Source organism: Adiantum capillus-veneris, chromosome 17 (genome assembly GCF_014529385.1).
Source record: "Adiantum capillus-veneris isolate H3 chromosome 17, ASM1452938v2, whole genome shotgun sequence".
Classification (NCBI taxonomy): Eukaryota; Viridiplantae; Streptophyta; class Polypodiopsida; order Polypodiales; family Pteridaceae; genus Adiantum; species Adiantum capillus-veneris.
Genome location: NC_140947.1, coordinates 76,937,356 through 76,960,533, shown reverse-complemented (window position 1 = coordinate 76,960,533; position 23,178 = coordinate 76,937,356). Strand labels below are relative to the sequence as shown.

The following is a 23,178-nucleotide window of genomic DNA, read 5'->3' as shown; positions in this document are numbered from 1 at the left end:
GGATTTCTAGCCAAGTGAGCCAGCACTACCACATGATGTGTAGTTCTCACTAGGATGCAGTTTTGGGCACATTGGACTACTTACCATATCTGCAATCATCTACAACATACATTTCATTGTGGGTATGGTTCTTCAATTTTGTTCTACCCTTACTTTCATACTCAGATCCTTCATTCTGCTCATAGTTGTTTCCATTTGGGGCAATTTCACTTCAGCAGTTTGAGGTCTTTCACAATTGTTTTTAGCCTCCTTACATGGCTTCGTTTATTTTACGGTGGTTGTATCTTGTATATTATTGATATTAGTCCAAACTTGTTTAAAAGAACGTGCATGTGTGTGTGTGTGTGTGTGTGTGTGTGAGAGAGAGAGAGAGAGAGAGAGAGAGAGAGAGAGAGAGAGAGAGAGAGAGATCTAAAGAGTTTTGAAATAATGAGATGACCTCTCTACAAAATTGGGAGTATTCTATAATATCAGAGCTAATGACCAGATTCAACCTCCAACTTTGTCACAACTATCAAAAAGTGCTAATGCAATCCTTCCATCAAGCATTGAGGATGATATTGATTTTTATGAGTTTCTTAATGTCAAATCTGGTCCAAACATTTAGGAATAGCATGTCATTTTATTTTATTTTGCAAAACTCACAATTTTGAGTGGATAGTATTAAGAACATCAGAAATATACACCAACCTTGAGCTCGGACCGAGCCTTGAGGATCAAAGGACTACAAGTTTTCTGCTTAACATAGAGACCACAACTACTCCTAGGCTTTACTTATTACAAGATGTCATGTATTGTTCTAGACCAGTCCTCTGAGGCTTGTTTGCCTCCGATCATGTGGATCGTCACACTGCTCTCTTGTATTATTTCACCAAAGCTTTCCACAGCCAGATCCCCCTAAAACACATGACGGTTCCTTGCTTGCCAAATATGGTGAAAGAAATAGTACCTGATTATTTGAGTGCAGACAAGAAGAGCAGGACTTCCCAACCTGTTACTACCAAAGAGCATATCATTCTTGAAGTACTTAATTTTCCATGTCCTTTGAATCCACTTGTATATTTTTTCCAGCCATGCCATTGATTGCCTGGCATATTATGAAAAGGTGGGATAGGTCTTCACTAGCTATTTGTCACCCCGAGCAACGATCGGACCCGATTCCTCTTTCTTGTAACTTCACGCCCGTCGGCAAAGCACCCCACATCACTTTCCACAAAAATATTGAGGCCACCTTGGCTTCCAGATGTTCTCCATGACTCCCTCCCACAGTTTTTCAGTCTAGTGCCTCTTCCATAATTTGTTGAGGGGGCTACACCAACTAGCCTCGTGCATTGATGCATGGTAAATGCCTTTAGAATGTGGTTTCCAAAAGAGGCTACTTCCAGGCCATCTCCAAGCGTCCCATTCAAAGTTGGATTCACAAATTGGCATCACCACCTTATCAAACGCTTTCATCACCCTGTAGACTAGTAAGATCTCAAAGCCATTCAGTTGAAATTGGGCTCTTTCCTATTGGTTGCCAATCTTTCTCAATAATAGTAGAAATCAATTGTTGTATATATGTATATATGTAAATGTGTCTTTGTGTGGGTGTGTGTATGCGCATGTGCCCACGTGTGTGCACACATACAGTAACATATACGTTCTTATACATATGCATATGCATTTATATACATACACATATGAAAATACATCCATGCACGCGCGCACACACACAAACATGCATGTAGTCATATATATACACATCTGTCTAGGTATTTACATATACGCATGTGTGTGTGTGTGTGTGTGTGTGTGTGTGTGTGTGTGTGTGTGTGTGTGTGTGTGTGTGTTTTGGGTTGTTTTTTTTGTTTTATGGTGGTGGGGTGGGGAAAAGGGGGGGGGGGGGGGGGGGGGGATTTATCTATAAATACACATACATGAATGTTGGTTTGATAATGTTGCATTTCTATCTTCTAGCCAATAGGAGGGCAAAAAAAATTTTCTTGGTGTTATTAAGAGGAATCACTACAGATGCGGGCCGATGAAGGAAGAAAGCCAAGGAAAATTAAACCGAGGAACACGGCACGTGGGGAGGAGGAGCGGCATCTATCACCATCACACAGATTACGACTCAAGGCAGGTGGCAGGGATAATCAAAGAAAACCAAACACGCCAGGTAAGTGTGCAAGTCCGAATACTCTGTGCTTGTCATTTCATTGAGCCTGGTCTGTAGAGTGCATGCAGAGGGTGATTTGCGAGGAAGTTGTGCTGGTACTGTTTGATGTGTGTTCTCTTCCATCTTCTGTATGCACAAGGATGATATTGCATTGCAACTTTTAAAGCTTATTGCATTACCATGTTGGTGCATTGTAGAGGTTGCTATTGCAATGCTGTTTTATTCTAGGCTCAGACACGCCTAGGAGAAGTAAGAGCCTAGCACTATAAGTCACCGTTTATGGTTAGCCTTGAGAGAGGTAGTAGACATACATGTTGTAATCTTCAGCACCTCAAGGTTCGACGCGAGCTTGAAGCTATTTTGTAATTTTTATGATGTGCGCAATACAATACACTGACAAATTGTGAGCCTTGAAAAAAAAAAGATATAAAATAGCTTGACCACAAGTTTACTTGATAAGAAAGTCTAGGATCTTTGCTTAATATGTACAACGAATGAGTTATGCGTCTAAGGAATTCATAACTGTATGGCAAGCAAGACAATGCAATACTTTGAATCAAAATAAAGAAACTATCGTGATGAAGAATCAATGGACACCTACTCTAAAGTGAAGGTTTCAACAAGACATACAATTTTTCTTTGATTGCTATCTGACTTTTATAAGGGGATAAAGTCAATTAGCTGTGACATAACACAACGCTCCCGATTTTGTAGAGATGTCATCCCGTTCAATCATGAACATACTTATAGTAGTAATGTATGAAAGTAAGGATAGAACAAAAATGAACTACAATCGCAATGAAAGGCATGATGTAGATGATTTCACATTTGGTCAATAGTCCACAATGTCGGGAATCGCATCCTAGTGAGAACCACACATCCTATGGTAGTGCTGGCTCAGTTGGCTAGAAATCCAAAAAAATCTTCCAAAATTGATGTGAAGTAAACAATATTGCAACTCTTGTATAACTTTATAATCGTGAGCACAGGAGCAACATCACAACATGCGAAGGTGGCAATAGCAACGTACATCAATTCACCTAAAAGTTCATAGGAAGCACATTTATGATGCAACGCAAAAATATGATCCCTTCTACTTAAGAGGCAGTTTGGTTTTCAAATTAATTTGATTTTGGTAATTTTTTACCAAAATAGGTTTGTGCACTTCTTACAACTTTTCACTCAAACCACCTCACATTGTAACAAACCCAAACTATCATAGAATCGCATGATTAAGAGATGGAGACTATGGAGGGTGGTGCTTAAGAAAGGTAAATCGCTATTTGCAGAGCCTTAAACCACCTATCCACCCCCAAACAAAATACATTTACTTATTGTTAGATGAGGGGTGCTGTGACAATTAAAAAAAAGGCTTACTAAAATGAATTTTTGTGAAGTGTGTGTGCATCCCAGTTGACAAGACCTTCAATTTTCTATATTCCTACTTGCTTCTTCACTCTTTGATATAAAATGAGTTAATGTTCAATTCACAAAGATCACTCTATATGATGTAAAATCCACTTTGAACAATATCTAAACTAGTATGTGACCCGCACGTTGTTGCGGCCAAGAAAATCATGACAACTGGAGCTCTCTCTCTCTCTCTCTCTCTCCCTCTCTCACACACACACACACACACAGATGTGAAGTCATATATAGGTAGGTGTGTGTGTGTGTGTGTGCTCACTCGCGTGTGAGGAGAATGGAACTATAGTCTTCGAATCACTCTAGCAAGATAGCAATACGTAGCTATGCCTTCTGTCTCTCTCTCTCTCTCTCTCTCTCTCTCTCTCTCTCTCTCTCATATTAGATCTTGAGATCAAGATTCATCAAGTAGATCTCTGCTATCTCTTTTGCTACATTTTCCCCCTTTCTTGAGTCTTTTGAGTTGAGAACTTGTTGGATAGCTCTCTCTCTCTCTCTCTCTCTCTCTCTCTCTCTCTCTCTCGCGTAATGAGCACATGGAGTGTTTTTAGCCAAACACTTGCGAGTGACTCATCCTTCAAATGATTTCTAATAAATTCAAACTGCCCATATCTCCCTGCTTATCAACCAACGACAATGTACCAGATTTCTACCATCTTGCTTTTGTTGCGCCATGCTAGCAAAACCATGACTTGCCAATATGCATGCTTTTCATGACCCTCTATTGGTTGAAGCAAAACAGGTTTTGGTTGGTGCCACGCTTCGGGGTCACTTTTGAAGGGCTATCATGTTATCAAGGGAAGTCTCTCTCTCTCTCTCTCTCTCTCTCTCTCTCTCTCACACACACACACACACACACACACACACACACACACACACACACACACACACACACAAACAGTCTATCAAGTCATGGTTGGAGGTGCTCCCACCTAATCCATCAGATTTTTTCCCTCTCGCTATCAACCCCAACACTTAGTGGCTTGAGAAAACCCATGTACACCCTTTGCCTTGAGCACCCATCCGCTACTACCAAGCACTCCCCAATGGCAAGCAGGACCTGTTCCCTGTTCAACTCTGCTTCACAACCAAGTTACTATTGCTAAATGTCATAGCACCATTGCTTGGTCTATCGTACCTATACGTGATCACCAGTAGCTACCCTAGTCAAGGTCTTTGTCTAGTTGCTAGTGGCAGAGTGCTCTCTCTCTCTCTCTCTCTCTCTCTCTCTCTCTCTCTCTCTCTCTCTCTCTCTCTCTCTCTTTGTTTGTCTCTCTGACACACATGGTGATGGTCACACACACACACACAATAGACACGCGCATACGCACACACACATGTAAGTTGTCAAGCGTACAATTCTGGGTACTATAGTTTTCATGTTGTTGTGAAAGAGAATAAGCTTTTCATTAATCAAAAGAAAGGTGACTTTTTCCCACAAGAGGTTCAATATTTAGGTCACATTATCTCTCAAGATGGTACCGTATGGATCCATCAAAGAGGTAATAAAAGCATGGCCTAATCCACGGAATCTACATGAGCTAAGAAGCTTTATTGGTATGTCTACATACTATACACTTCATAGCAAAATTCTCTCAAATAGCAAGACCATTGCATGACTTAACAAAGAAGAACGTTAAGTACTCATGGACTGCTAAAGAACAAAACGCTTTTGACAAGCTCAAAGAGAAGCTTACCTCTCAACTAGTCCTTGTGCTTCCGGATCTCTCAAAGCCATTTGAGGTCCAATGTGATGCTTGTGATGATTGCCTTGGAGTAGTTTTGCTTCAAGAAGAGCATGCCATAGCATATGAGATCCAAAGGCTCAATGCCGATGAACGGGTCTTGGGCATATATGAAAAAGAGCTTTTAGCTGTTCTACATGTCCTAGACACATGGAAGCACTATCTCTTGGGGGCTCCATTCATCCTACAAATGGATCACAAAGCCTCAAGAACTTCATGACGCAAACCAAGCTCTCCGACAAACAAATGAGGTGGGAAAATTTTCTTTCGCAATTTAAATTTCATATTGCTCACATTGCTGGCAAGCACAATCAAGTGGTCGATGCACTTTCACAACGGCCAAGGGTAAATGTGGTGTCTATAGCAACTCACAATGATCTATCTTTTATGATAGATGAGTACGCTATTGTCCAAGACTTTAAGTAGGTAAATTACAGCCTTTGCATTAGGGAAGAAAAAAAGAACCATTCACCTTGAAGAATGATTATCTTTCAAACGGCAATAGGCTATGTGTTACTCACCAATACAATAAGAAAGTCATGTATGAATCCCATGCTTCTCCTTATGCGCGGCAAAGAGGGATTCCATAATCTACTCTTTGAGAAGTAGAAATGTATTTCTGTTGGTCTACCCTGAAAAGTAAACATACAAGAGTATGTTTCAGAATGCGTGGTATACCAAAAATTAAAATTTGATTGAGGGAAGCAACTTGGATTGTTTCAGTTGACAGGCTTAACAAGAAAACACACTCTATACCTGTCAAAAAGACTATTAAGGCACCTCAAACGACAACCCTCTTTAGATCTCAAATTTTCAAGTATCATGGCTTGCCAGCATCCATAGTGTCGGACAAAGATCCTAGAATGACCAGTAATTTCTAGAAAGGTCTCTTTGAGAATCTAAGAAGTAGATTAAATTTCTCTTTTGGCCTATCATCCACAAATGGATGACCAAGGTGAAAAAACTAATCTAATGATTCTTGAATCTACTAAAAGCCTATGTCATGGAAGTAGATCAACGTTCTCAATGAGAGAAGTACCTACCTCTTATAAAGTATGCGTACAATGACATTGTACATACTTCTATGGGGAAAGCACCTTTCAAGGTTAAAATGGGAAAATCCAAAAGTCCCTTACTACTAAAGTACATGGGAAGATCTTCGTTGCTGATAAATATACAAGGCAACAAGGGTTGCAGCTAATAAGCACAAAAGAGCCTTACCCTTTAAGGAAAATGATTGGGTGTTGCTAAAGTTTCTCAAGGCTCATCTAAGGCATACTACGGGCAAGAATCTACGAGCCACCAAGAGTATTATGCTAAACTAGCAAAAAGATACTATGGTCCTTTCTTTTTAAATTCTTAAGCCAATCAATGAGATGGATTATCGATTAAAGTTGTCCAATCATTGGCTCATTCACACAGCTAACCATGTGAGCCTACTCAAGCCTTACAAAGGAGAGCCACAAAAAGAACCAGTAATTGAGGACCCGCCAGAGATTGAAGATCAAGAAGAGGTGTTGCAGCTCGAATCTATTCTTTGACACGAAGACAAGGTACTAAGAAACGGTAATATTATCCAATGATATCGTGTTAAGTTTAAGAACTATTCTTTTAAAGATGCTACATGGATGCAAGGAACCTAGCTTAAGAATAATATGAACCTTGTCAATGCTTACAATGCTACACTAGAGTAAGCAAATGAAAATGCATTTTAAATGAACAATGTGTTTGTCTTATAAGACTCATTCTCTTTCTTTTATTGTGTACAAAATTTAAGAAGTATGCATGCTTAGGATCATGTTTGTGGTGACGACGTCTCCCAAACACCAACTGGAACTTGTCACTCTACTTTGGAAGTATGATATGGACTAAAGAGCAGACATGCTTGCGGCAGCTAAGTCTCTCGAGCACCAAATGGATTAGTCATCCATTTTGGAATGATGTTGTAGAGTGAAAAGGGATCCTCTACCTGCTAAGAAACATGGACTAATGACTAGGCTTTTTCTTCTCTACCTCGTAGTCGAGGACGACTATGATTTCAAGAGAGAGGTATTGCCATAAAATATCGTATCTAGATTTACCAAATGATTTTCTCATATTAAATTGATCATTTAATATAGGAAGATAAAAGGGGAACAAGAGTTAGGATATAGATATATGCTTCTAGACCTATCTCAACAGGGGACCAAAAGGAGAAATGGTTGCATCTCAATAGGGGTCCAAAAGGAGATGGTCTACCCAAAGAGCAATGTGCAATAAGTGCTTCTAGATTTACCTCAACAAGGGACCAAGAGGAGAGATGGCTACATCTCAATATGGGTCCAAAAGGAGGTAGTCCATCAAAGAGGAACGTGCATCTAATTGAGCTTAAAAGACCTTAGGGTTAGCTTCATTAAAGACCTCCAAAAGTTAGTGTTAAAAAGGTTCTTTGACCTTAGGCAAGCTAGGACTGACCTTGAGGTGTGAATCCTACCCAAGCATGAGGTGTTTTTCGGCTTGCTAACTAAATTGCTTAAAGTGTTTGTGGAAACCTTTCCCAAGTTTGAGATGATTCTCATGCTTACAGTGTTTGTGGGAACATTGCTCAAACTTGCTAACTAAAGTTCATAAAATGTTTGTGGGAACCTTGCCCAAAGGTTGAGGTAATTTTTATGCTTAAAATGACTAAGGTTCTTGAAGTGTTCAATTCAAAAATAAAAAGAGGCATGAACGGTTTCCATGCTTGATTGACTAAGTGCTCAATTCAAACCCAGTGACTTAAGAAGCATAAAAGAACATGTTCAAATGATCCTCCACATATGGCCTTCATGATGTGCTTGAATCCTATTGGGTAGGTTTTAAAGGGTTCTATTGAGAATTTAGATGCATAAAAATAAATAATTAAGTTCTTTCTCTCAAAGAGGAAAAAGAGGACACATGTCCAAATAAAATAATTAAATAATACGCGAGAGAGAGAGAGAGGTGTGGAGAGGGGGATATACTCTCCCAGACACACACACATTCTCTCATTGTGTGAAGTGCAAAGTGCGAGAGCTCCATCTCCTTCTCCAAGGTTGTTCAGAAGTGGAGAGCCTACACCAACACAAATTGGCTATGGAATGAAAATCCAACCAAGAGCCATGCTTCAATGCTTAAGCTTTCCATCTTCTTCATCTTCATTACTATGCTATTATGCTATTCTAAGCAAGAAGAGTGATGAACTATTTCTTTCTCCTATGAATGATTCTTCTTCCTCTTCCCTACCCTCATTCCCCGCTAGCTCTCTCCACCTTCGAAGGTGTTTGAGGCCTTGGGACTGAGGCTCGAGATAGTTAATGCTTTTTGAAAAGTTTATGTTATGCTCGTGATGCATGAAGCTTCCATATTCATAGCATCACCAAGGTCACAAGGAACACAAAGATTGTATTGTACCAAGTCTCTCTTAATGGGAGAATCTATAATACAAACGCCTTCTGGAGGGGGGAGCCAAGTAAATCCGGTCCTCAACTACTGTCATGTTCTCTAATACTCTCTCTCTTGCAAAAGTATTGTTCATGCCAAGTTAATCAAGTACTATGTTCATGTTGTTACCATCAATTAAGATCACCCTCTATGTTCTCAAAGTAATCTCACAAAAATGCTCACTCTAATTCTCTTAATTCCGTTATTCTCAAAGTTCATAGGCCATTTCCATTACATTGTCTTTGATCGAAAGGCATTAGGAACAATCTGGCTAATCTTGGCATCAACGGTGGTCTTCAATGTTTCGAAGATGAAGACCACGAAGGACTTGATGCAGTCACTTGACGGCCTCTACGAGAAACCATCGATATCCCATAAGGTATTTCTCATAAAGCGCTTATTCAATCTAAAGATGGTAGAGAATGGTTTAGTTTCAGGACACCTAAATGACTTTAACACCAATATAAGCCAACTTCAATCGGTTAAAATCAATTTCGATGATGAAGTGCAAGCTCTCCTTATACTATCATCTCTACCGGATAGTTGGGATAGCCTTGTGATGGCTGTAAGTGACTCTATCTCTGGCACGAATGCTTTTAAGTTTGATGATGTTGTGGGTGTTCTCCTAAGCAAGAAAATGCAAAGGAGAATCACAGGTGAATTATCAAGTGTAGCAATGTCAGTGGAAACAAGAGGAAGGCTTAAGGAGAGGTTCAAAAACCAAAAGGGTCGTGATCGCTCAAGGCAGAGCAAGTCACGCACAAAATCAGTTCTTGAATGTTGAAACTATGGTAAGAAGGGCCACGTCAAAAAGGATTGTTGGTCCAAGAAGAAGAAGGAGTCGGAGTCTCAAGACAACAAGTAGATTACAGGGCTTCATTCCATGCGACACCACACAAGCAACATTTCCAAGATTACACTAAAGGTAAATGTGGGTATGTATACTTGGGAGATGATGAAGCTTGTGAAATTATCAGCAAAGGTACAGTTTGTGTTAAAACTGCTAACAAAAATGAATGGAAGCTTAAAGATGTTAGGCACGTTCCTTCTCTTTGCAAAAAATTGATCTCTACAGGACAATTGGACAATGAAGGTCACAACATTGCATTCGGAAACAAACAGTGGAAGATCTCAAAGGGATCTTTGGTGGTTACCAAAGGAGAAAAGTTTGGTACACTTTACTTGTGTACTGTCAGCACGCAATCTTCAACTTGTGCAATAACTATAGAAGTCGACAGTGCGGTGTGGCACTATCGGCTTGGGCATATGAGTGCCAAAGGCATACAAACGGCTGCCCTCTCTCATCGGTGTGGCACTATTGGCTTGGGCATATGAGTGCCAAAGGAATACAAATGGCTGCCTCTCATGAGAGAGCGTAGCCCTTTTGGCCTATAAAAGGAGGCCATTTCTACACACATTTTATGTGTGAAGTTGATGCAACAAGGTGGGTGTGAGGTAGTGAGAGTGAAGCAAGGCGAGAGCTCTATTAAGGGTATAATCCCTTTGTCACCTACTTCTTGTTTGCAGTACTAAAGCCATTGAGTCGCTGCTTTCCCATGGATGGAGCCCACATTGGGTGAACCATCTATATTGTGCTCTCTCTCTCTCTCTCTCTCTCTCTCTCTCTCTCTCTCTGTTTCTCTCTCTACTCTATAATCTCTCGTGTGTGAAAATATGTCTCTCTCCAGTAAGTAAGCTACTCAAATATCTATTTAGCTACGTCTATTTCCTAACAATTATATTTATCAAATTAAATGGCATCGGTCATAACTTTAGTATTTAGTTCATTGTTACAGAGGCCAACCAAAGACAATGCTTTTCTATTGAGAGAGTTGGAGAGAAAGTTTAGAGAAGAGAGGACGATATTAGATGTGCCAAATGGAATCCCACTAGTGGAAAGCACAAATATCAGCAAAGGGCAACCTCCAAAAAGAAACCATTCCTCTCAATTCAAAATAAGGTAAAAAAAAATCGTTCATGGAGATTTACAAAAATTCGTAATCGACAGACTATGCGAGGTGATCTTTGAAATATCTATTCCAGGTTAGTGGCAAGAGGATCTAACTCCACAATTTTTGGATGCGGCTCCATTAATGATGTTGCCTGTAGTGCACGATCCACCTCCTCTGCAAGTTTTCTATGTCGCCCTTGAATCTCTCTCAACCGATGGGCTTGCATTTTAAGAACAAAGTGCAGTTTGTTAGAGAATTCGTCGTTTCTCTCAAATATTGTCATCATTTGGTCCATCTGGCTCCCCAACAAAGCCATCGCTCGACAATCACCTCCGTATTGCACAACAAAGTCATTTCATTTGTATATTAGTTAAGCAGTTGCCAAAGAAACCAATGTCCATGTTCCATACCACTTGCACACCAAACGACAGTCCAAGATAGTAGAAAAACTTTATTCAAAGAAAGTGGCGACGAAGTGTACCTCGGATAGGTGTCCCATCCACCTCTTTTGTCCAATCACTCTCCTCTAGCGAATCAAGCTTGGCATCATCCAACGGTATGTCAATTGCCTCTGATGTCCAGATGTGCTCTTTCCTCATTGCAGATGCACACAGTTCTACAATCCTTCTTACATATAGATGTCCTACAAAAAACCATGTTTACACGGTCTTCACGCCATCCAGCAGTAGCAGTGATATCACACACCATTCCATAGTTATTTGATTGGTAGATGACTATGAACACACCTTTGTCATCGACTGTTGATAGCCCTTGGATGGGCAAACTATCCAAACGTGCATACCTCCATTCTATTCCAATCTAGCGCATCAAAATCAGGCAACCCATACACAGGTGCATTGTTTGGCAAAAACAAAATGGAAGCGTTCACTACAAAATCCACGGCCGACCCATCACGCAATGGGCAAAGACATCTCTCCACGACGTGTGGCCTCACAGAGCTTAGGAAGGCATTCTTCAAGTCATCCTCTTTCTTGTTCAAACCGAAGTGCACAATCTCAATATGGTCCTATTGCTCTCTGCAAAAACCCTCAAATAGATTAAGTTAAATTTTGCAATACACCGCAACTCCCATTCAAGTTTGCTACTTATCAATTGATGGGTATTTTACCAATGACAGGTTCGAGAAATGCAATATTTATATTTCTAAACTCGTTGGAAATTCTATCACCTCCTTTGCTGACATACTTCTCTTTCCCAATCACCAAAAAAAGCACAAATTATAAAGCAAATGAAGAATGTTTACCATTTGGAAGTTTGTCAACAATACTCACGTTGCTCACTTGTACGAGCCGCCCCTTGCAAACATGATGCCTCCCTGGATTGCTCCATCTACAAAGCAATATTGTATAGGTTAATTAAAATTAACTAGAATGATGGGGATATGTATTATGTCCCATAGAAGGCATCAAATTTGATACCTAAGATATCTCAAGCCCCTCTAATTGAGGCCTTTGGACACTGGACTCTGCCACTATGGATGTTTGTGTGCCTCCACGTGCTCTTTTCACTCTATCCTTCACAGCGTCGTTGTGTGCCTTCTCCTTGTTCGGAGGGTAGTATCCCTCACTATATTCCAAGAACCAGGGAAAATCCTGGTAGACTCTGCTCCTAAAGTTGCATGCTATTTGCATTGGGTTAAAAATATGCTTCACTTTTTTAATTCTGAGCATTTTCTGCAAGCTACTGACCCTTTTATGTTAAATTGCACATCTGCAACCATCTAGCACAATTAAGAGCATTGTAATCATTTAATTTTATTCACTATAATTGTCTACTATGCATACCTGCAAAGACATCTTTTTCCTACATCCACTAATGCCTTGTATACCTCACACTGTGTTCCTTTTTTCATAACACCCAACTCATAAGAAAAGGTCTTGCCCTTATGTATCAATTTAGCGTCCTCAATAGATGAATCCAGGTCTAGGCCAGGCATCAATTGCAAATGCAAATTGTGAGTACAACTGTATACATTCTTTGCCTCTTTAATAATGGAAGACCAAAAGACATCAATCCTTAACCACTCTCAAAAAACACCAAACGCTCATGCGACAACGAAAACATTAAATATGTCAAACAATTTGTTTGCCTGACTAGAGAGTTTAACAACGCGGATATCAAATGTACCCACCAGCCTGAGTAATTTCCAAACGCTTAACATCTCCTACATCACCAGAGGCCATCACATGCCAGATGAATGTTTTTTTGTCAGAGGGAAGATCTGCACATGCCAACTCGTACAATCTTTCCTCTGTTGCTGACACACACCTACAAACGCACGCACACGAGCAGAGAAGAGAAGGGGGGAGGGAGAATCAACACCAAGAAATGGCAATGATGGCTTCACCATAAACAATACAACCTTATGCTCTTTAGGCATAGGTTCGACGAGCTCCAAACCAAGAGCCGACAACCCTCTCTGACTCCGTGCAACACAAAATAACCAAAAAGCCTTCAATGACAAAAAAAACCGCAAATGGCCAAAAAAATCTCTTACATAATCGCAAGAAATCCCTCTTATAGGGGTGGCTAAGCACAAAAAAAAGAGTCTTCCTGCTTGTGCAGCTCACTAGGAGCTTCTTTTAGTATTTCCATATATTGCCCACACTTGGCACTGTCACTTATAGCAGCCATCACATGGCATGACAACTTGACGACCTTCCAATCCCATCTCCCCCTCACTGCACATGATCCACCTCTTGGACGGGCTTGCCTGATTATCCTCTCTCATTCTATGCCTTTGTACACTGCTGCGGGAAGGCCCCGAAGCACTAGCTCTAGCGCTAGTGGGGGCTCCCCTCTTCTTCAAATTTATATGGGCCCTCGTGGGTGTGGGAATGACCCCCAGCTATGTGTGCCACATCATCACTCAACAAGACCCACTGATGGCAATGAATGACACCTACGGCTCCAAAGGCACCACCATTACCGGCCATGAGTAGCGCCTGCAGCAGGGCCAGAAAGGGCTGCCATCGCCAGAGCTCCTAAGAGATCTCACTTCACCATTGATGTCCACTGTGAACTCACGCTCCACCTCATGCACCCCCACAACTGGTCTCTAACATTTTGCATATGGGAGCATTCTTGCGCCACGTGTCGGCTTCAAAGCAACACGCCCTCAGCGGCTCCTAAGATCATTAAAAATATTCATAAAACCTTTTTTTTTCCATTGCTTCCTCTATCTGCCATTGAATGCACAGAGCTCTTATTGCCGAGCTGTGAAATTCAGTGAAAAGATCTCCGTGTTGACATTGAGCCGTGCAAATTCCATTGTCCTTGGACTTCTTCGAGCCTGCCAATCGAGAGTCCAAAAAACTGAAAAAAAAAATCATTTGACAACTTCTCATCGCCCATTGCCCAAACTTTGACCAGCCATAACTTAGCACTTGAGACTCAGAATGGAGAGTTGTCACTTCTTGTTAGCTTCATACTCTGCCCTTTACCTTTGCAAACCCTGGCAATCTTCAAAAAACATCAAATGGCACATTTCCCAAAGCAGTCAATCCGGCTTAGACTGACCCCTGGCAAAACTTCAAAGCTCAGTATCTTGGCATTTGGGACTCCAATCAACAATCTAAAAGACCGACATGCTCCATAGTACAAGCTCTACACATCCTACCACTCAAACATGCTTCAACCACCTGTCATTTGCCCTGTCTGTCTCGGATCTGCAAACACCTCTAGCTTCAAACTTCAATATCTCGCACCCTGTGGCTCCGCTTGATCAGCCATTTGGACTAGCTCCTTTAGCACTTCAAGATCTACATCCTCAAGCAAAAAATTGGCACTTCAAGCCTCTTTACCTACCATCCCATTTGGACCACTTTGAAGCCCTTTTGGTCTTTAAAAACCTCACGAGCCATGCACAATTGTTGCCACCTGCCTGCCCAAGACCTTCCATCTGCTTTAGCCCTTTGCCATGCACCTGCTGACCCGTACACACGTGCTTGTGCCATCTTGTATGGTGAACGAACTTTGGTTGCACCATCATTGCCCAACCCCCTTGTCGAACATTCATGTTCAACTAGAAAACGCCTTTATTCTTTTATCAACTACGCACACCTGGCAAACACTGTCAAAATACCAAAACCATATGTACATTGTTTTACTTCAACCTACTACCATCAAACCTCAAGTGGGTTTCCCCATCCCTACATCACAACATGTATTCCACCTGGATCAAAAACATGACATTGATTCCTTCCATCCACCACTAACACTTTCCCAGAGTGATATACCCCATAAACATAACCACCCATGTATATAGGCTGCCCATGACCTACCTCCTTCAATCCAAGCATCCATTTGCAAATAACGCACTTCATACCAAGCACACCGTCGCTCAAAATGAACGAACATGACCCTCCCTCCCAACCATGTTAAGTGGAGACCTCAAACAGGCTGTACCTACTTGATCAACCACTGCATAGTTGTCTCTACCATACAACTCTTCACCATAACTCACATACCTTTAAGGGAAGCAAAACCACTACCTGGGATTCTTCTTTATCCACCATATGAATGTTTGTGTTGCATGGGAATCTCCACCATCTTTGACTCCATGCTCTCCTCTTCACCATCGAAGCACTCAATTACAGCATCATAGCATCAAGCCCTTTCTCTTGCAATCCATCTTTTCTTCTTTCGGTAGTCCATCGAACCACCGTTTCTTATTTTCACGTACCAACATTGGAAAAATTTGTACCGCACCTTCTTCTCTTGCTAGCTCGTTCTCCAGCACAAACATACCATAATCTTGAAGCGAGGTTTTTGCATCTCTGACCCCAGTGAAAATAAGAAAGCTCGACCACACCATCTCTAAAAAAACCTTCTCTTTAAATCTCGTACCTTTGACATCGGCAAAACCGTCGCTTCCACTTCAAACAGTAGCATCATTGCACTCCTCCGTGGGGGCACCAGAAGATGGAGAGGCGGAAAGGGGAACATACTTGGAACACAAGCAAATGCCTCTTTATTGCCCATGATATACACAACACCCCAATCCACTAGAGTTCACCTTCAAAACTCGACACAATCCACAAGAAAATCCCCATTTGCACACAACCATACTCACACACTCGTTGCTACACACCAAAACAAGCCAAGGATTCTGCACTGCCCAATTCACAGCCTTCCACACACACACAACCTCTCTCTATCTCTCTGTGCACAACAGACCTTGGGGGGGCACATTTGTCGACACACGTCAAAAATCGCACGCACACAAGCAGAGAAGGGGGAAGGGGGAATTGACACCAAGAAATGGCAATGATGGCTTCACCATAAACAAAACAACCATATGCTCTACCGGCATAGCTTCGACGAGCTCCAAACCAAGAGTCGATAGTCCTCTTTGGCTCTGCATAACACAAAATGGCCAAAAAGCCTCCAATGGCAAAAAAAAAGCAGCAAATGGCCAAGAAGCTCCTACATAATCGCAAAATCTCCCTCTTATAGGGGTGGCTAAGCACAAAAAAAGGGTCTCTTCCTACCCGTGCAGCTCATTAGAGCTTCTTTTAGTATTTCCTTGCATTGCCCAAGCTTGGCACTATCACTTATAGCACCCACCGCATGGCATGACAACTCGGCGACCTTCCAATCCCATGTCCCTGTCGCTGCACATGATCCACCTCTTTGGACGGGCTTGGCCGATTATCCTCTCTCATTCCCTGCCTTTGTACACTACCGCGGGAAGGTGCTAGTGCTAGTGGCCCCTCTTCTTCAAAAATATGGGCCCTCATGGGTGTGGGAATGACCCCCCAGCTATGTGTGCCGCCTCATCACTCAGCAAGAGCCGCTGACCGCAATGAATGACACCGACGGCTTCATAGGCACCACCATTAGCGATCCCGAGTAGCACCTGCAGGAGCACAAGAACGGGTTGCCATCGCCATAGCTCCGAAGAGCTCTCACTTCACCATCGACGTCGACTGTGAGCTCACTCTCCGCCTCATGTACCCCAGCAATCGGCCTCAACATTTTGCATATGGGAGCATCTCCGCGCCACGTGGCGGCTCAAAAGAAACGCGCCCCAAGATCATAATTTTTCTTTCCATTGCTTCCTCCTAGATGCACAGAGCTCCTATTGCCAAGCTGTGAAATTCTATGGAAAGCTCTCCATGCTGATTCCTAGCCAAAATTCCATTGTCTTTGGGCTTCTCTGAGCCTGCCAATCAAGCGTCCAAAAAACTAAAGAAATCATATAACAACTTCTCACCGTCCCCACTACCTCAAACTTCGATCAGCCATAACTTGGCATTCAAGACTCAAAATGGAGAGCCGTTACATCATCTTAACTTCATACGCTACCCTTTATCTCTGCAAACCCTATCAATCTTCAAAAAACATCAGATGGCACATTTCCCAAAGCAATCAAATCGGCCAAGAACCGACCTTGGAAAAAAAGTTCGGTATCTCGCCATCCGGGACTGCGATTGACAATCTGAAAACACCAACATGCTCGATAATACAAGCTCTACACATCCTATCCTTGAAACATGCTTTAACCACCTGTCATCATTTGCCTTGTCCGTCTCTGATATGCAAACATAGCTTCAAACTTCAATAGCTCGCACCCTATGGCTCCATTTTATGACCCATTAAGACCAGCTCCTTTAGCACTTCAAGCTCTACATCCTCGAGAAAAAAAACGACACTTCAAGCCTCTTTACGTGCCATCCCATTTGGATCACTTTGAAGCCCTTTTGGTCTAAAAACCATATCAGCCATACATAATCGCTGCCACCTGTTTGCTCAGTACCTTCACATATGCTTTAGCCCTTTTCCATGCACATGCTAGCATGTACACACCTGCTTGTGCCATCTTCTACGGTCGGCCAACTTTGGTTGCATCACATCGCTCTCTCTCTCTCTCTCTCTCTCTCTCTCTCTCTCTCTCTCTCTCTCTCTCTCTCTCTCTCTCTCTCTCTCTCTCTCTCTCTACCCTAGCACAGCACGGCTAAGCCACCATCGTCTCCTTCCTCTCTGTCTCCCGTGGGTTAGGGGTTGCCCTATGGGAGGCGTTAAGCCGTAGCCCCACCCCCAAACTGAGCTAAAGCCTGTCGCGACCCATGCTGCCAACCCCGTGACAAGGCGACGACCCTGCGACCTGGTATGACGACTCGCAATGCATCAACAACAGATTTGACAGTAGGTAGATGGACCTGATTGGTCATTTCTACAAGGGATGCATCATCGCCCTCATCATCTTCATCAACTACAGAGTTCTCTATGATGGCCTTTTGTTGGTCTGACCTATTGTTGATAGTATTAGGCCCCAGTTGACAGCAGTTCCCACCCAAGAAACGATGGTCAAAACTAGCGATTGTAAGAACAATGGTGGCACACCCTCAACACCGAGAAAGATCCACTCATTTGTGGCACGGATGAATGAGAATGAGAATGATGAGAACGAGAATGCGTCTTGTTGCCCTCGAAGCGCGCCTCCAATTGCTCAAATCCCAAAGGTTAGCGGACACCGACCGCATCCTAGCAAAGGCCAAAGAAGTAGAACACACATTTACCCAGAATGTGGCTTCATTAGCCACCCAAATCCAAGCAAATGCTGCCACCATCCCCTTCAAAGTGGAAGAGTGCCTACAAGAATGTCGTCGTCGGGAAGGCCTTGCGTTGACCGTACGCATCGGTAGATTTCCCTCCTCCTGGTGGGAGGAGAATGACGATTTTCCTACTACCCTAACCAAGCTCAAGAAGGCTATCGAACCAGTCAAGTTTGACATTCCCACCATCAAATCCGTCGATCGAGATTCCCGCACCAACGAAGAGAGCCTTGTTTTCAAGACCAAAGAGGAACGCATGGCACTCTTAAAGCAAACGCATCTTCTCAAGGGAACAACCATATGGATTAGCGAGGCTCTAACCCCCGCCCAACTCAAGATAAAGAAGCAAGAGCTGCAGAAGGTACTAGATGCACGAGCCGCAGGTAAGTACGACGTCTATCGTGGTGGTAGAGCCATCATCAAGGAGTTTCAAACACAAAAACCCACCTGAAATCCCTCTCCTCCCCCTTAGCCACCCCGACCCCCATAAGCAACATTTGTTGCAATTTTGTTGTATCACCCCCCTAGCCCCTCCCCCCACCACATCTATATGTATTATTGCGGACATTGTACCCTCTTAGATAGAGGAGCCTCTATTGTACACATTTTCTTGGTCCCATAGGTCATATTTGACCTCCGAGGACGATAATGGAATCTATCTATCTCTCTCTCTCTCTCTCTCTCTCTCTCTATATATATATATATATATATATATATATATATGAGAGAAAGAGAGGAGGAGGGAGAATTCTGTCGCCTCCAATGGTGGTGCTACCTATGGTAACAAAAAAGAAAAGAGAGAGATGCGACAAAGCAATCAATGCTTTCTAAGAGACCATATTGCGGCAAAAAAAAACTCATCCTTAAAGGATTTGTGAATTTGTTAAAAAATGTGAACTTCTTGCATGTTGCCCCATGTCTTCAAGATGCAAGCTTAAGGATGCAACCACGTTTACAGAATCGCACTCACCTTGAATCTCACAAAAACAACTTAAGAGCTTTTATGTCATCCCCATGCTAGACATACTTCACAAGAAATGGAGTTCAAGAGAGGACTATGTGTGGGCTAGGTGGATCCTCTAGAGAGACACCACCACTATGCATTTGAAAATAGCTCAATGGTCCTTGGCTGAGAGCCCTGTCTCTACTACTGCACATATCCTGCTATTAATAATGACTTCCAAGAAACCACATCCCTAGAAAAGGAATGTAATATGTATAATACTTACCTATAGGAACTTTTTGCACAATGCCACATCCCTTTAAAATTTAAGCAAATTAGGTGATTGTGTTTGAGAGGGGCCCTCAGTTTGCACCATATGAAAATCACCTAGATATTCTTTGCCCAGCCCAATGACATCTTGAACCAAAACTTCATTAAGAGAAAAGCCCTAACTGTGCATTTTCCAAAAAAACAACCCAATGCTTCTTGACCTTCTAGGCTTGCTCCTATGGGGGCTCCTACTTAGCGAAACGTTGAATCAATGTTTCAAAAAGGGACCACATGCAAATAGTTGACATTTTGAACCAAAAGCCCATCTAGAAAAACCCTTACATTCATTGAAAACAACCCAGTGCTTCCTAGTTGTGCCCCCTGCTAGACATGTCTTGCAATCAATTACCAACATATTGAAAGGTTGTGTGCAATCTTTGAAAGGAGAGAGAGAGAGAGAGAGAGAGAGAGAGAGAGAGCTATGTTTGTAGGGGCTTTGCAACTTCTCAAGGTTGAGGTTCAAAATTATCTTCTTCTTCTTCTTCTTCTTCTTCTTCTTCTTCTCTCTCTCTCTCTCTCTCTCTCTAAGTCATTACGCACTAACATGATGTAGCAACAAATAGAATCTCTCCCTTCTATTACCCAAATGTGTTAGACTCGCTATTTAAGTTCCCTCTTAACAGGTCTTGAGTTCAGAACCTATCGATCAAAGCACCTAGAGATTGTTCCTATGACATTAAAAACTTCTCTTCTTTTCCTCTCCCTCTCTCTTATCTCTCTCTCTCTCTCTCTCTCTCTCTCTCTTTGTGTGTGTGTATGTCATTGTGCACTAACATCATGTAGCTATCAATATCTTATGATATCCTCTCTCTCTCTCTCTCTCTCTCACACACACACACACACACACACACACACACACTCTCTCTCTCTCTCTCTCTCTCTCTCATCACCATAACCATTTTAAAAATGACAAAATGCCACATAGGGTGATGCTAAAAAAGAAAAAGATTAACCTAGGAGGTAGCAGCCTCCTTAGTAGTATCTATATTGGAGTAAGATCAACAAGGCACCAAAATCCCTCAAGTTCAAGTAAAACCACTAAATATACATTCTCTCTCAAAGTGCACAAGTTTGAAAACAATGAACCAAAAGCACGAACCCAAGGCTAAGTGAGTGTTTCCCTCACCTTTAAATAGAGAGACGCGGAAGGGGAAATTGAAGAATGCAGATTGGACATCCACCACCTCTCCATAGCCCAACCTATCTTCTTGCTACAATAGGAACTTCATTTCCCTAATGCAATCTAGTGAGGACCTAAGTGTGAAGTCCAACCACATGAGCATGATGCACTAGCCATAAGAAGCCATCCAAGTGAAAAAGCAAAAACACAAAGAGAGTATAACATGATATCTTAAGGGATGTGAGGCAAGGGATTCTTTTACTCATCATACACGAAGCTTAACTCCATAGCTAGCCAAAGGGAGGTAATAGTGCTAGGGAAGCACCAAGTGTTGATGCAAGATCATGCGAATGGGTAAGAGGGTCTCAATTAGAGTGAATAAAGCGCAACCTAGAGGGCTAGAGAGCTGAAGGTATTCACGGGAGGGGAAGGGGGGGTGGACAATTAATGCCCCTCCCTTACTCCTATACTTTACAGCTTCCAAGCTTAGAAAGAGATAATTCACACCAAAGTTCCTGCATCCATTAGGGGAAAGTCAAGTCAATAGTCAAGGTATCGTTCCCACTAGAGGAGATAATCCCAAAAACATACACCGCAAGGTCAAGCAACACTCACTCCACTAAGAACAAAGAGGTCCAAAAGGGAAAGTATTTCCTAAGACAGATACAAAGTTGTCAAAAAATGTCAGGGAAAATTTTACTCAAATTGGGTTCCCATCATGCTCAAATCAATGCAAGATTTGAGGGAAAAAACTCCAAAGAATCTCCCATGTAAGTCATGGAATCTTTTAGCAAAGAAATGTTGGGGATAAGGTTCTATAAGCCAAGTTAGGGTCAAGGTCCTGTAAGAGGAAGTAAATATTAGTTTCTAATATACTGACAATGTGTGTGCGCGCACAAAAGTTTACTTCTTCACAAAATTGTCCCAAGTTCTCTTCGCGTGCCTTTTTCTTATGGTTTTGGTTCTATCCTTCACGATGTATGTGTTTAAAGTAACAAATTCTACCACTATACTCATTGCTATTGCATCCGTACCTATAAAAAAGAAGAAAATTGGTTTGCCATCAATAGCTATATGGGACTAATCGACAAGCTTGATCTAACGGTCCACAATTGCTCCCAAGAATTTCATGCTTTACTAAGGCCTTCATGGACCAAAAAAGTGTCATCATTACCTTTCCATGTGTCACTAATCAGCAAGCTTTATGGAACATCCCATAATTGCTCCTAAGAGTTCAATGCTTTACCCAAGCCCTTATGTAGTCCAAAGAAAATGCTTCCCATGAAGGTAACCCCACTCTGTATTACAAGGTGAAAAGTGAGAATGACCTAGGTAAGAGGATGAGAAAATGTGTGTGTGATCCGCTACTCAATGTCCTTTCCAAAATGAAGGTTACATATAAATGGCCTCTTATATAAGAAAGAAAGAAAAGAAGTTTGTCACCATTAACTTGCCATGTGGCATTAATTGGCAAGCTCTACCCATAGGTCCACAATTGTTACCAACCATTTCATGCTTTACTAAGGCCTTAGGTACACCAAAAAAGTTTGTCATCATTAACTGGCCATATCGCACGAATCGACAAGCTTAATGGGAAGTACTTTAATAAAATCATTAGAAGCGAATATACCCCCCCCCCCCTTCGCGGGTCTCCTTCTTTTCCGCTCTCCCTTCTCCTTGTGTCTCCTCTGCTTTGGCCTCTCCTCTCATGCCTTTGCATAGTTGTGCTTGCAACATGACTAGCATTGCGTCCCCTCCTCCTCTCCCCCATCCCCCCCTCTCCGCGGGTCTCCTTCTTTTCCCCCCACCCTTCTCCTTGTGCCTCCTCTGCTTTGGCCTCTCCTCTCGTGCCTTTGCACAACTGTGCTTGCAACATGACTTGCGTTGCGTCCCCTCCTCCTCTCCCCCATTCCCGTCCTCTCCACGGGTCTCCTTCTCCCTCGCCCTTATACTTGTGCCTCCTCTGCTTTGGCCTCTCCTCTCGTGCCTTTGCATGGCGGTGCTTGCAACATGACTTGCGTTGCATCCCCTACTCCTCTCGACGCCTATTAGACACCAACATCCCTTCCTCGACTAAGCAAACTTGACGCTCTGTGAATAGAATTACTCACCACATCTTACTCTCTTTGAGAAAAAGACCAGCACAATTGGCACGTTAGAGAGAAAATCGAAAGAAAGAGGGAGACAGGGGTAGGTTGCAATTGAAACAAGAGAGAGCAGCCCAACATATTCTCTCTAATCTAGATTTTTTGGTATCCTACGACACATACTCCAATAGTCCACAATTGATCTCCAAAGAGTTGCATGCTAAGGCTTAGGCTGCTTACACACCGCCTGCCCAATCTTGGGCGTGCACACGTGGTAGCCAATCGGTGCAAAACTATTGGTAGCACAAAAGAGGTTGTGGACATGGTTGTGGGCAACCAATACCTCCTGCCCAAGCTTGGGCGGGGATCAAGTTGATACCAGCTCATGCAAGTAAAG

General features: G+C 42.4%; 1 protein-coding gene across 13 annotated transcripts; it reads right to left on the bottom strand.

The window, feature by feature from the left end:
- Nucleotides 1–602: 602 nt before the first annotated feature.
- On the bottom strand, nucleotides 603–22,052 carry LOC147437518 (uncharacterized). Of its 13 annotated transcripts, XM_086487042.1 has the most exons (7): nucleotides 12,161–18,759; nucleotides 11,986–12,071; nucleotides 11,468–11,758; nucleotides 11,203–11,364; nucleotides 5,850–5,960; nucleotides 5,281–5,512; nucleotides 603–1,459 (listed from the first exon to the last, which is right to left on the bottom strand). In XM_086487042.1, exons 4-6 carry the CDS (start codon nucleotides 11,218–11,220, stop codon nucleotides 5,471–5,473), a joined length of 171 nt encoding a protein of 56 aa, XP_086343168.1. In that variant the 5' UTR covers nucleotides 11,221–11,364; nucleotides 11,468–11,758; nucleotides 11,986–12,071; nucleotides 12,161–18,759; the 3' UTR covers nucleotides 603–1,459; nucleotides 5,281–5,470. The 13 variants fall into 13 exon arrangements, 8 of the variants coding, with proteins under 8 accessions (XP_086343168.1, XP_086343162.1, XP_086343161.1 ...); XR_015184884.1 differs by lacking the exon at nucleotides 5,281–5,512 and having other exon boundaries at nucleotides 603–1,466; XR_015184883.1 differs by lacking the exon at nucleotides 5,281–5,512.
- Nucleotides 22,053–23,178: the final 1,126 nt, after the last annotated feature.